This window comes from Triplophysa rosa, linkage group LG24 (assembly GCF_024868665.1).
Source record: "Triplophysa rosa linkage group LG24, Trosa_1v2, whole genome shotgun sequence".
In the NCBI taxonomy this organism is placed as follows: Eukaryota; Metazoa; Chordata; class Actinopteri; order Cypriniformes; family Nemacheilidae; genus Triplophysa; species Triplophysa rosa.
The window spans coordinates 6,644,983-6,657,995 of record NC_079913.1 but is presented as its reverse complement, the minus strand read 5'-3'; the positions used below and the strand labels follow the sequence as shown (position 1 = coordinate 6,657,995).

The 13,013-nt window shown below is 37.9% G+C and overlaps 2 protein-coding genes across 4 annotated transcripts in view; both read left to right on the top strand.

Moving 5' to 3' along the window:
- The window catches only part of LOC130547682 (plexin-B2-like), an 86,936-nt gene extending 81,689 nt beyond the window's left edge, over window positions 1–5,247 (top strand). For both annotated transcript variants that reach the window (XM_057323866.1, XM_057323867.1), the window contains 5 exons: window positions 297–444; window positions 534–598; window positions 675–750; window positions 836–910; window positions 999–5,247. In XM_057323866.1, coding sequence (XP_057179849.1) covers window positions 297–444; window positions 534–598; window positions 675–750; window positions 836–910; window positions 999–1,103 — 469 coding nt within the window. In that variant the 3' untranslated portion in view covers window positions 1,104–5,247. The remainder of the gene's footprint in view (window positions 1–296; window positions 445–533; window positions 599–674; window positions 751–835; window positions 911–998) is intronic.
- A 1,338-nt stretch (window positions 5,248–6,585) lies between these two features.
- si:dkey-261e22.4 (overexpressed in colon carcinoma 1 protein homolog) lies at window positions 6,586–12,629 on the top strand. 2 transcript variants are annotated; one of them, XR_008961955.1, is made up of 6 exons: window positions 6,586–6,928; window positions 8,081–8,105; window positions 8,940–9,055; window positions 9,668–9,702; window positions 9,826–10,003; window positions 10,528–12,629. XR_008961955.1 is itself a non-coding variant. In XM_057324330.1 (5 exons), the coding sequence occupies exons 1-4, from the start codon at window positions 6,892–6,894 to the stop codon at window positions 9,670–9,672; spliced, it is 183 nt and encodes a 60-aa protein (XP_057180313.1). In that variant the 5' UTR covers window positions 6,586–6,891; the 3' UTR covers window positions 9,673–9,702; window positions 10,528–12,629. The 2 variants fall into 2 exon arrangements, 1 of the variants encoding a protein (XP_057180313.1); XM_057324330.1 differs by lacking the exon at window positions 9,826–10,003.
- The last annotated feature ends 384 nt before the right edge of the window (window positions 12,630–13,013 follow it).

Sequence of the window (13,013 nt, the reverse complement as noted above, 5' to 3'; positions counted from 1 at the left end):
GAAGAACCGTAATGAGTCACGAACGTGGTTTTGATATGTTTTGAGGATTTGCTTTGAGTCAAGGCCTCGGGACTCTGGGTATTGACTCGGTATGGATTGCCAGCCCCATAAGGGCCAGTAGGATGTTGTTTTATAAAAATCTCACTCCTGAATCTGAGAGGACTTTTAATGATTGGGGGCGGCGTTGGGCTTTATTGACGGGGCGAGTAAGTAACCGCCTAGCAGCCCCCCACAACATCCTAGCAACGTCCTGTTAGGCGTAAATCTTTTAGTAATAGAAATGTTTGTTTTTGCAGTCTGCCTCTACGGTTCTGGGTGAACATCTTGAAGAACCCTCACTTCATCTTTGACGTCCACGTGACGGAGGTGGTGGACGCGTCGCTGTCCGTCATCGCTCAGACCTTCATGGACGCCTGCACCAAGACTGAGCACAAGCTGACCCGGGTGAGCATCAGTTTTGGTGTTTGCCAATCCTTTGGTCGTATCTTCGTTTGGCGACTCATGTTCTCTCTATTTTAATGTCGTCTTGACAGGAATCCCCGAGCAACAAGCTGCTTTATGCAAAAGAAATCTCCACCTATAAGAAGATGGTTGACGAGTATGTCTCTAATCTGTTGTAAATTTAGGGTTTGTGTGTGTGACCGCAGAAATAACCATTCATATTCTTTCTTCAGTTATTACATAGGCATCCGTCAGATGGTTCCAGTCAGTGACCAGGATATGAACACACATCTAGCAGAGGTTTCACGGGTATGTGTGTTTTGTGAAGGCAAACATCACTATTACTTCTGCTCAAGGTCAGTTCCAACCGTTTTGACTCCTTTATCTTTTGCAGTCTCACACCGATAAGTTGAATACCCAGGCTGCGTTGCACCAGCTTTACCAGTATGCCAGCAAGTACTACGATGGGGTAAGTGCCGTTTACGCTTCGATTTTAGTCGTAGTTGTCAAGGAAGGCAAGTTGAAAAATCTTTCTTGTTCTTGCATCATCTCTGCAGATAATCTCGTCGCTGGAGGAAGACCCTGCCGCCCAGAGCAAACAGCTTACACTCAGACTCCAGCAGATCGCCGCCGCATTGGAGAATAAAGTGACGGATCTTTAGTGTCGGGCTTAACTGAGAAGAACAATGTGCCACTAAACCCAGGACACGGCTCGCTTTAGTGGGCTAAAAAATTGAGAACCCATTCCACGGGACTCCCTTGCGTAGAGTAAAAGAGAAAAGCGAGAGGCTTATGTCTGATTTTTCTCTTCCCAGGTGGCTTTGGTTTGGTTTATGTTTCAGAGGGATCGATATAAACTCTATGCTGTGAGGTTATCTCTCTGAACTTTGAGTTGAGAAGATTGAAAATTTTGTTCTGGTACTCGGATCAGCACCTGCACATACGGAAATCCAGCATTTATTTTTTTCTTGCTTTGTCAATAATCAGATGTTCAGTATATTCTTCCTCTGTAGATGAGATGAAATAGTATTATATGTACATATATTTTTACACAGAAAGCGAGGCTTTAAAACAGATTATCGTTCCTGTGGACTTTTTGGTTTCCTGTGTATTTTAAGTGCCACTCAATCCTGCGCGCGGTGATGTCACATCCTGTGACGTCACCGGCTCGCGGTTTATCTGTGGTACATTATAGTCCGTATAGGTGTTCGTGATGCCGACGTCAACGCTTCTGTTATGTCCCTCTCAAGTATTTTGATTGTATTTTTAATGGTGATCGTGTAAAGTAATTTAGCCACTATGGATGTCATTGAACAATCATGGCCTCTGTTCTTGTTCAGTGTCCACAGAGTGCGAGCACATTTGACCCACAACACTCAGAACAAAGACCACGCAAGCTTTCATCTGCCTTTGATTTAGTGTCTCGGGTCCTGATGCGAGAGTCACGTTTTGATATCTTTTGTACCATCTGTTCTTTTATACGTGCACTTCAACACATAGCTTGCCTTATTTTATGACACAATTATGATTTTGTATTATAAATCAATTTAAGACTGATTAAGGAGAAGTTTGTGTTGCGGATGCCTTTTAAAAAAAAAATGGACATGTACAAGAAAAGGTACGAGAAGGTCTTTTGAATGTGGTAACGTACTGTTTCGCCTTAACAGCAATGGTTTGGACTGAGACTCATATGCCATTTACATTGAGATAATGTTATCGGTTAATTATAAATATAATTTTATTATACTGGTTCTAATCTAACCTGTAAAACCTGGAGTTTGTGCAGTAAGTATAATGGACTCAGGTGTTTTTGGGTGGAGCTTACCAAAGCTGAAAGAGTTTTTTTCTTAGCTGTTCACAATCATCTATTCTTCTAGCCTCTGTGTTTTATATATGTTAAGTTGTTTAATCAGCTTTACATTAAATGAATTATTTTAATGTGTAATTAAAAAAAGATATAAGGATTTTTTAAAATCTTTTTTTATCTGTAAATGGTACTGATTTTCCTACCTGTATGTTCTGACTCAAATGTGCCAAACACTAATAACAGAATGGGAACATGGAATGTGTTTTTTGTTCGTGAACTTTATAGTGTGCGTGTATGACTCGTGTTGCGTAGCAAACGTACAGCCAATCAGAGGCCGGCTCCGCCCATTCTGAGCATGATGGACACAGCAGGAAATGCCTTTAACGTGTAAATATAGCCAGACTGCCACGTTAAAATTTTTTATATTGCTCTTTCGCGCTGTTGTCAGTTCCTCCTGTGTTGTCAAGCTATGATCGTGTCAGTGGCTTATTGTAAAGCTTCTTTGCCTTTCTTTACCACGTAGTGCCTTAAAGGAATCTGAGTAATAATGATGAATTGTGTGGTGATTGTGTCTGCATTAAAAATTGCAATAGGGACTTTAGTAAATGTTTCAATGTTTTTGTACAATATCACACTTGAATTTCCCCCCCAAAAAGCAGATAGTCTGAAAACAGTACATACTTGCAGGGTTTTATCAAATGAAAAGAAGTTTGTTATTCTAGACTGCTGTGTTGATGCTGTAGAGAGCATTTTAATATTTTGTTATCTTATTAAATGTGACCCTGGACAACAAAACCAGTCTTATGGGTCAATTTTTCGAAATTGAGATTTTTACATAATCCGAAAGCTGAATAAATCAACTTTCTATAGATATATGAGTTGTTAGAATAGGACAATATCTGGCTGAGATACAACCGTTTAAAACTGAGGAATCTGAGAGCGCAAAAAAATCAAAATATTGAGAAAATTGCCTTTGAAATTGTTAATCAGGGGCACTGTGGCAGACCATCCACTCACAAAAATAAAGTTTTTATATATTTAAGGTAGGAAATTTACAAAATATCTTCATGGAACATGATCTTTACTTAATATCCTAATGATTTTTGGCATAAAAGAAAAATCGATAATTTTGACCCACACAATGTATTTTTGTCTTTTACAAAAAATGTTCCCGTGCTACTTAAGACTGGTTTTGTGATCCAGGGTCACAAATAATAATTATATGATATCATTTAACGTGAGAGAGAGTTCACCCGAAAATAAAAATCCTCATCATTTATTCACTCTTATGTGGCTCAAAACCTGTATATGACTCTTCTGTGGAACACAAAAGAAGATATTTAGAGAAATGTTTAAGTGGTTTTGTGTCTATTCAATGGAAGTCAATCGGGGTCAATGTTGTTTGGTTAACAAGGTTCTTCAAAATATCTTCTTTTGTGTTCTGCAGAAGAAGCAAGGTCATACAGATTTAAAATGATGAATAAATTCAAATTTTGGGGTGAACTGTCCCTTTAAGGATTTAGCACCAGAGATAGGCCTACCTTAAATGCAAATATTGACTTTATGGTAAATTACTTTTTTCTAGTTTCTTTTCCTGGTGAAACCTAGTGATATTAGCTCTCATATTATGTAGGTTGGAGAGAATTTCCGCGGGACAATGTCTGGACTTCCCGGACAGGGCATAATCCCAGACAAGAGATGTTTTGATTGAAAACATCTTGCACTGTGACCTATCTTAAAATATATCAGTGCGATTGTTTTGTCTCAAGATGCACACCAGTAATGTTTTTTAAAAATGTATGTCTTTAAAAACGACTTAAATATATCATTTAACTAAAGCCTAGTCCTTGTTTACGATAATCCCTGTCTGGGAAACTGCCCTTGTGCACAAGGCATTGCTGTCACTTTTTAAAATGTTGCAGAATTGAAAGCAGCCATAGTGACATAAATGACATGAATTAATGTTTCTTATTTGCAGGGACATCAGAAGGGGACAACTGGGAATGATGTCCCCTGTGATGAGGGGTCCGGACTATTATAGCCCACCCTTTTTTAATGCATGGCCAGGTGTGGTTTACAGGAAGAGAGTAGAGAGAAATAATTGTAAACAATCAGTTAAACAAGGTGAAGGTGAATTGTGCAACCCTGTTTCTCTGTCTGTTTTGCTTCTCCCTGCCCCACCCATTCATCTATTTTTAAGTGGTGGACATTGGTGCTTGTTTGGTACTGATCGGTCCTGCCTGAAGCTGATAGCTTTTGCGACAAAGATCACTTCATGTACCTTGTGTGAGTGTTTTCCTTAACTTACACGTGTTTGTTTCAAGGTGTGTCTCTCTCTAACCAAAGGACAACAAGTTAAAGGACATGAGATTAGAATTAGATTAAATGCGCTGGAGCTGTTTGTTTGCTTTATGGCTGTTTTTGCGCATTCAGCTCGAGCATGTCTGTCACTTGAACCTCTTTATACATTTCATGTGATTTATTTTATTTCTTTATTATTTTTCAGTGTATTTGTACTATGAGCTATGTTACCCCACAAGCTGATAAACACTACGTGAATGTGCTGCCCTCTATTGTCCAAATGTTTTACTGCAGGCTTTCTAGCTGGGGTTAAAAAAGGACAAATGTTCCAGAGAGAAATATTAATGATGTTCCTGTGATATTAGGAAGTGCTTATGTGATTGCAAACAACAAAGCACATTCGTTTTAAAGCAAAGTAATCTGGTTTCTCGTGACTCAGAATAGCACTAACTGAGTTTAAGGTCTAAATAAAAGAGCTGAATGGCCTAATGACTCTGCACCATTAAATGTTCTCAGGAAGTTTTACATCTAAGTGGAGGCACATGATATACAGTAAAAATGGACAATTGACTCATTACCGGCGAAATACAGAGAGATGTGGAAACAAGTGTTTTGAGGTCGTTATTTTCGGGTTATTTCCTTTTGACAGCTCTCGCAATGTTTTTGAATGGCTTTACATTACAGGATATCCAACGTTAACAGCATGATTTATGCACTTAAATCAATTTCTCCTCTCTGGTCTTTAAATTAATTTGAGTTCTGCACTGATTTAAAAATCTTAAAAAAAAAAAAAAACACGTTAGTTTGTTACTTTTAGCCTACTTTTTGCTTTGGTTGACAAAATATTAAGTGGAATTTACAAAACGCCATTTTCAACCAAAACAATACATAATTAAAAAGTTGTATTTATTTTTATTGTAAAACAGTAGACACACTGTTCAAAACCAACAAGATTTGCTTGCACTGGGTGTAATATTTTGAAGAATAATTGTGTAATAATTGTGTAGTAAGTTTTTGCAGAAATATGTTTTTTAGAATGTTGGTAACTGAACAACTGCCGTATTCACTTCTATTGTGTGGACGCAAAACCAATGCAAGTCAATGGGTACCACCATTGTTCGGTTAACATCATTCTTCAAAATATCTTCTTTTGTGTTCTGCAGAAGAAAGTCATACAGTATTGAAATGGCATGAGGGTGAGTTGGAAATGGTGACAGAATTTCACCTTTTGGACAAACTCCCTTCAGTTTCAGAATGGACTTCTTTCAGCATTTGCAATCTGTTAACAGCTCATGCATGCTTTGCTTTTCTTAATCTTCACGAAAGTAGTCTTTAGTTCTACTGTGTTGTTTTGCATACTTAACATCTTTTGTGTAGTTATATCGTCCCCTTTTTGAGTTCACAATGAACCCATACGTTTTTAACTGTATGTACAGTAGGCCCCACATTGTTATTTGGTCCCACTATAGTTTTCTTATTACTTGCATATGTTTGTATTTAAAAATTCGTAAAATGTGTGAAATATTGGTTTGCCATCAGCTGTAAATCACTAAATAACACTTCAACCATTACAGTATAGTTGACAACACAACTGATTGTGATGTCTACAATCTTAGTTTAATATTAATATCAACATTTATTAAGACTGTCTACAAATCAAAAGTTGTATCTGTTAGTATATTAGTTATAATTAGTTGATATAAATCAATTTCTCATTGTTAGTTCATGCAAGCCAATATGTTAACAAATGTTATTGAATGGAACCTTAGTGTAAATGTTATCGAATCTTTTGTTTATGTTTTAAGTTCTTTTAAGTACTTGCCGTTTAAAAGTGTTGCAGTCCTTGGAAGTTTACTGCAGCTGTAAGTACTGAGAACTTGCATGCTTTGCATTTTTATTCATTTCATTAGCGCTGCCTTTCTGAAACAAAGCTGTTATCAGCCCTCTTCCCAACACGCATACACACAATCTCTGTTACCTGGGAAACCCAGCCAGGGTGGAGGAAGACCTCTTTCCACCTCCACCTCCACCTCTCTCTCTCTCTCTCTCTCTCTCTCTCTCTCTCTCTCTCTCTCTCTCTCTCTCTCTCTCTCTCTCTCTCTCTCTCTCTCTCTTTCTCCGTATAAGCGTTTTGCTGTCAGACTCTAGGGAAGCGCAGGGAAGTCTTGCATCTCAGACACATTCACACTCGGCCATCAGGGCTGCACCTCCAACATCTTTACTCTCCCCTCCATCTCTCCCTCTGTAATCCTGCCTCTGCTTTAGTGTGCCGTCTCTTCATTCTTGCTCTTCCCTCTCGTCTTTTCCCATCTCTTTCAGTCACTTTTCCAAAGTGTCAGAATATGGGCTGTGGAAATTCAACAGCTACCACCGCTGCAGGTGAGTGTGATTTCCTTTCTTTATTTTGTGTGTGTAAGAGCCTGTATGTCTCTCTCTCTCTCTGTTGTGTTCGTGTGGACTCTGGAAACAAACCTGTGCCGCCTCGTGCGAGTTCAGACTTTTGTTGTCTACCGATTGGCTGCTGGCCGGATGCGGTTGTTTTGTGAATGGGAGATCTCTGTGCCTGTCAGAAGTGAATCTGTCAGACTGAAAGCATCCTTCACATCGATCCACAGAAGTCTATTACTTCTGGTGATGTGTATAGACTCGTATACTATACATCCTAACCTATCATCAGAATCGTATAGAGAATCGTTAAGAGTGCTTCATTTTTACATCATGTGGTGCTTGTATTTTCTGGAGGGTTATCAGTTATCTTCCTGCATGTCCTTCGATTATATTCACAAATGTTTTTTTACACCTCATGGAGGATCATTTGGGAAAATTGAGGACATTGTACTGATGTGTCCATCGGTCCTTGGCTGGACACAGGTTTGTGAACATTTTGTCTCCTCTGTCAGCTTCAGTATGACTCATCTCACATGGGCACACACACAAACAAACAACTGAGCCAACGCAGAAATGGGCAGGAATCAATATGTGCTGCTTTCTAAGGGTCTTATTAAAAGCTGTGATTGTTTGGTGTGTTTTTAATACGTTATAAAGTAATAATTCAATCTGTGGTTTTAAGGATTCGGCGTGTTATTATTTCAAATCAGGCTTGTGTCTGCAGGAATTCACCAGGGCACAGGTACTTTAACATATCTCTGACTTGTTATAATCACAGCCTGTAGTTTTAGATGTATTTGTTGTACATTAATTCAAGTTCATTCATGTATGCTGTAGTCAGTGTATAGCTTAGCAGAATGTTAAATGAGGGATACTGGGTCTGATATGCTATGTTCTTCACCTGTCATTTATATAAACTATTAATAGATTTTTTGCAAGAACTTGCATAGGCACAGTGTGCAATTGATGACTCATAGTTTGATTGACATGAAGTGGTTAGACGCGTGGACTGAGGCAGAGACCTTTCCCTTTAGGACTTATACAACACTGTAATGCTGTACATTTTTCTCTTAATCAATAAAATTATATGTATAGTCTATTATTCTTCTTGAACTTTATTAAATTGTGCGTTTACTTCTACAGGTCCGGCTGAATCGGTCAAAGATATGTGAGTAATAGTATCTATTTTTTCCAAAATACAAAAGTACAGTTGTTGTTTCTTTAATTAAACTACATTTTCATGTGGAACTCAGTAACCACCACTATAAAAAAATACCGAAATAACAAAGAATTGAAAGCATCTGACACTGTAAGAGGAGTTGTTTTGGTGGACTGTAACTGCTATGGTGGATTATTGAATCAATTGAAATTTTCTTCACAAAAGCTTCACAGTTTAAAAGAGTGAATGAAATACACAGACGTGGAAGATACTAGCAATTCTAACCATGTTTCTTCAGTTTTTGGAACCGCCTGTCGATCATTTTCACTTCAGAGGAAAAGCAGAGGGGGTTTGAACACTGCCTGTCATTTTCCAAACAGTTCCCGGAATTACTCTCCCACATACAAACATCAAGCGTTCGCTCGGCAGGAGAGGGGTCTCGCACCAGATATCAGGGCTCTGACTGCCAAAGAAAAACTCATTTACCACAATTACACACCACGTACATAAAAAAATCACAAATCTCCCTGAATAATAACCCGACAGTGCCAGCACTGTTAACAACCGAATCAGCTCCAAAAATGATGCCCTGCCGGCCCATAATTCGTAGCCTATATCTGCTTTCACAGATTCGTATCTTATCGCAGATAAACTTTTCAAATCTGAAGACCTGAATAAAGATTATTTAAGGAAATGAGTTAAAATAGCAGGTGATAATGCTGAAAAGTTGTTCGATCATGGAAAGGTTGCTAAACATCATACGGTTTTCTGATCAACCTTTCAGAAAACTGTAATACGTTTTTTGCCTCATTGCATTACGTATCTCATGGTTCTTGTTTACAGACAAGATGATTCATCTGGAGAAGATGAGAAGAGGCAAAACTATGGTGGAGTTTATGTCGGCATACCTGCAGACCTCAGTAATGTGGCTCCCGGCCAGATACCTTCTACACACAAAGGTGAGATAAAGACTTTGTCTGTATTTGCTTATTATTATCATCTGTAGTTGTAGTAGAAGATAAGTAACATAGCAGATAAGAATATAGACTGTTGGTAAATATATACATTTGAATGTTTATTAATGGTTTAGCCCTAGATTTGGATTTACAAATTAAATTCAGTGCTTTTGGATTCTGGCGCCAATCTAGCAAATTTTACTGTTTATTTCCATCTGTATGAAAATGTCTTCGGTGAGCCGAGAATGAAAAGCAATTTCCTCAATTCTCTCTGTATGGCCTTGTGTCGGGTCAGTCTATAAAATCTTAAATGAAAGCAATGAATTATACTTAGGACTGTGGTGTGAAGTAGGACACTGTGTGTGTGTGTGTGTGTGTGTGTGTGTGTGTGTGTGCGTCTCGGGTTGTGTCTTGAGGCTCTGGGATGTGTTAATTGGAGAAACATCTCTCCATAGGGAAAGCGGAAACTGCTGAGTGCCAGAGAGTGCACTTATAAAGCCAGCGGTTCTGTATGTGTGTGTTTGTGAGGACACACATGTGTATTTGTGTGTATGTGCCGAGATTGTTCACGAGCGTTGCATGGCTACATCAATGAACCCATTATTTCATCAACAGAATAATGAGATTCAGAACGGAACGTACAGATCAAGGTAAGCACATTCTTGTTGTCTTATACAAACGCCAAAGTACCTCAGTTTCGTAAAGCATGCTATTGATCAAAAATCAACACCCTCTTGTTATTTCAAACGTGTATAACTTACTTTCGTCCGCAGAACACAAAGAAGATATTTTGAAGAATGTTGGAAGCCGAACAGCGCCTGTACCGATTCACTTCTATTGTATGGACACAAAACCAATGCAAGTGAATGGGTGCCAGTTAACAACATTTTTCACAATATCGTCATTTATGTTCTGCAGAAGAAAGTCAAACAGGTTTGAAATGACATGAAGGTGAGTAAATTATGACAGAATTTTTATTTTTGGGTGAACTATCACTTTAAATATGACAAAATCTCAACACTTGGTTAGAGTTTGACGTTAGCATGTTGCTAAGCTAACATAAGCATTAAAATGTGCAGCACACACACATTTGATTAAAAATATGATTTGGTTAAATAATTTATTTTTCTAAATATTTTTATCATTATTTTTTGTCAATATCCAACTGTACTTCTGAACAATATTTTTTTGCTTTGTCCACCATGGTTTTCCCCCCACTATATGACACAGTGCATTCTGGGATTGCCTGCATTCTATGTGCCATAGAGGAGCTATTTTTGTTTCCCAAAAGAATGTTTTTTAAAAAAAACCTTCCTTATTAAAGTCTGTAAAATTTTCCTTTGCAAAAACCCCTTTGCACAAACCATACAGGTCGGCAAAAAACGTGAATACATTATGACTGAAAATGGTTTGTTTTGATATAGACTGAATGCTTCTGTTTTCGTGTACATGGATTGCACTCTTTTTATTTGCAGGGCTGTCCGAAGGGAATCTAGGCTGAAAAAGTGCTGCGTTATATTCTCAACAGGATAGAATCTTCATTGTTGATTGGCTCACCGGGACATGATGGAGTCCTGCGAGAGCCAATCGTGTCATTTAACTCCCTGGAGACTCGACTGGAATTAGTTCTGCTAACAAGATCAAAGGTCAGAGAAATAGCTGCATTTCTTAGCGACACTTTCAGAGCGTTCTTTTTGAGCAATTGCTACCAGCACCTGGTTTCTCAGGACAGCGATGCACAAGTGTAACGACAATCATGGAGCCACGACTAAACCCAGACACTGGAGGACGGGATATTTCGTGATCTTAAATTGAAAGGCTCCACAGTCTTGATCTGTCATAACGTTATGTGTTGGTTGTTACGGGGCAAGGCTATTTTTAAGGAGATAAGGACACTTTATCATGTATTTTTCATGTTTCTTTCGTTGACCAATTTTTTTTAGAGTAAAACGATCTCCTCTGAAGCACTCTTCTATAATCTTATTAAAGTGTATGTCTTTATAAGAGTCCATCTATAGAGAGTCTTACGTCAACAGACGCGCAGACAGTACCACTAAAGCTGAAATAATGGTCTGTTATGTCATAGATTGCTTGTTCAAATGTGAAAACAGGGGTTATGTGGTTAAAAATGAATTACAGTTGTATTCTTAAACTTTTTTCCAATTACTGTAGAATGCTCCAGGGAGAGATGGTACAGTTTTTAAAATAAACACATCTGTGCTAGCAGCACATGACCTTAGCAGGACTCCAAGTACTGTGTATGTAGGTCAGCACTTTTCAGCATCAGGTATAATTGAATACACAATCTTGAGATCAAAGAAGGATGATGGGGAGTTTGGCAATAAGTGTGACGAAGAGAAAAAGAGAAGCGAGTCACGTCCCAGCGGGTGACCGGTTCATGTGGGATGGGAGAGATGTCTGTATCTCTGGGATGATATCTGGGATGTTTATTTCTAACTTTTTTCACTTTGTATATGGAATCATAACAGTAGTAGCTTAAAACAAGTCCCTGGTCTTATTGTGATTGATTTACCAGTGCATTGTGTTCCTGTAGATGGGGAGAGCATCGTGATGGGTTTTATTCCCAGGGAACACACACATATTGATAAAATGTAATGCGTGAATGCACCTTAAATCGCTTTGGGTTAAAGCGTTTGCCAAATGCGTAAATGACTTTAAATGTAAATGCATATTATTCAGAATTGATTACAGTCTAACACTGGGTTGTATTTGATTAGTTTGTTTATAAAAAGTTATGACTTGTATGTGAGAGAGTACATTATTATTACAATGCTACATAAAATCTAGGACAATATAAGATAAGGAAGGAATTTCAGGTTTGGCATCGAGGAATGTGTGCTTGAGCCTTACCAATGGGGATTTGGTGGTTTAAATACAAAAAAGGTTTGAAAACATGTACTGTAGCATTCCAATAACACTTTATGAATTAAGAAGCCAATTCAAAAGTCATATTTCAATTCCTACAGACATTTAGAAAAAGGACCAAGCCTCTGCTTCTACAATCTCAAAATGAACGGACCAAATTGTGTCTTTGAAAATTTACTCAAACTCCAGAGAAAGGACCGAGCTTAATTAACGGTGCTATGAACATTGATCTGTTACTTTAGAAAACAGTGTTCCTTAAGAGAGCTGATAAGTTTCACTCACCAAATGAGGCTTTTTAAGACGAAGTCCAAATGATTCAAAGAATACTTATGTATTCTGAAATTAAGAAGCAAATTCAAAAGTCATATTTCTTGTAAATCGCTCCTTTTAAAGTAATTGACACACAGCATGGGTGTCTGTAGATTAAAATATGACATTGTTATTTAATTGTACACACTTTTAATTTACTTTCAACGTGATGATGAGGAAATTACAACTAAAATGTCAGATCGGCACCTCTTAAATGTGTGTGACTGAAGCCAGTTATTTCTGTCATCTATTCAGTATAGTTTGTGTCTAGCTCTGGAAAACAGTCTGTGAAAGTAGCAACATCTATATTTACAAAAAAAAACAGATGAAATTCAGTCAAATGTTCATATATTGTTCTTTCAATAAAACATATTTTTTAATTTTTCGAAATGTTCTTGCTCACTTTTTTTGTCAGTCTCGATATCTCCCACACAAAATGTGTCATTAGTTCAGTAGGCTATGATCGAAGCGAATGAAATTGAGCCTTGGTCTCCATCACCTGTAAGTGTTGTTCTGTCATGTAATGACCGTATGCTTTAATAATGGACTGATTCATGCAGCTGGCAGGACCTGACAGCTCTCACTCTCTTTCACAGATGTGAGCTGTAATATAACATCAGAAATGCACTGTGAACGAGCTGTTTCTGGTGTTGCATGTTATTACTTCTGCCAGTGGTTTTGGTTGGGTTTAAATTCACAAGAATTGAGAATAATGAGAACATCTTGCTTGAATAAAAGAGACACAGCCTATAATACACTATTATTC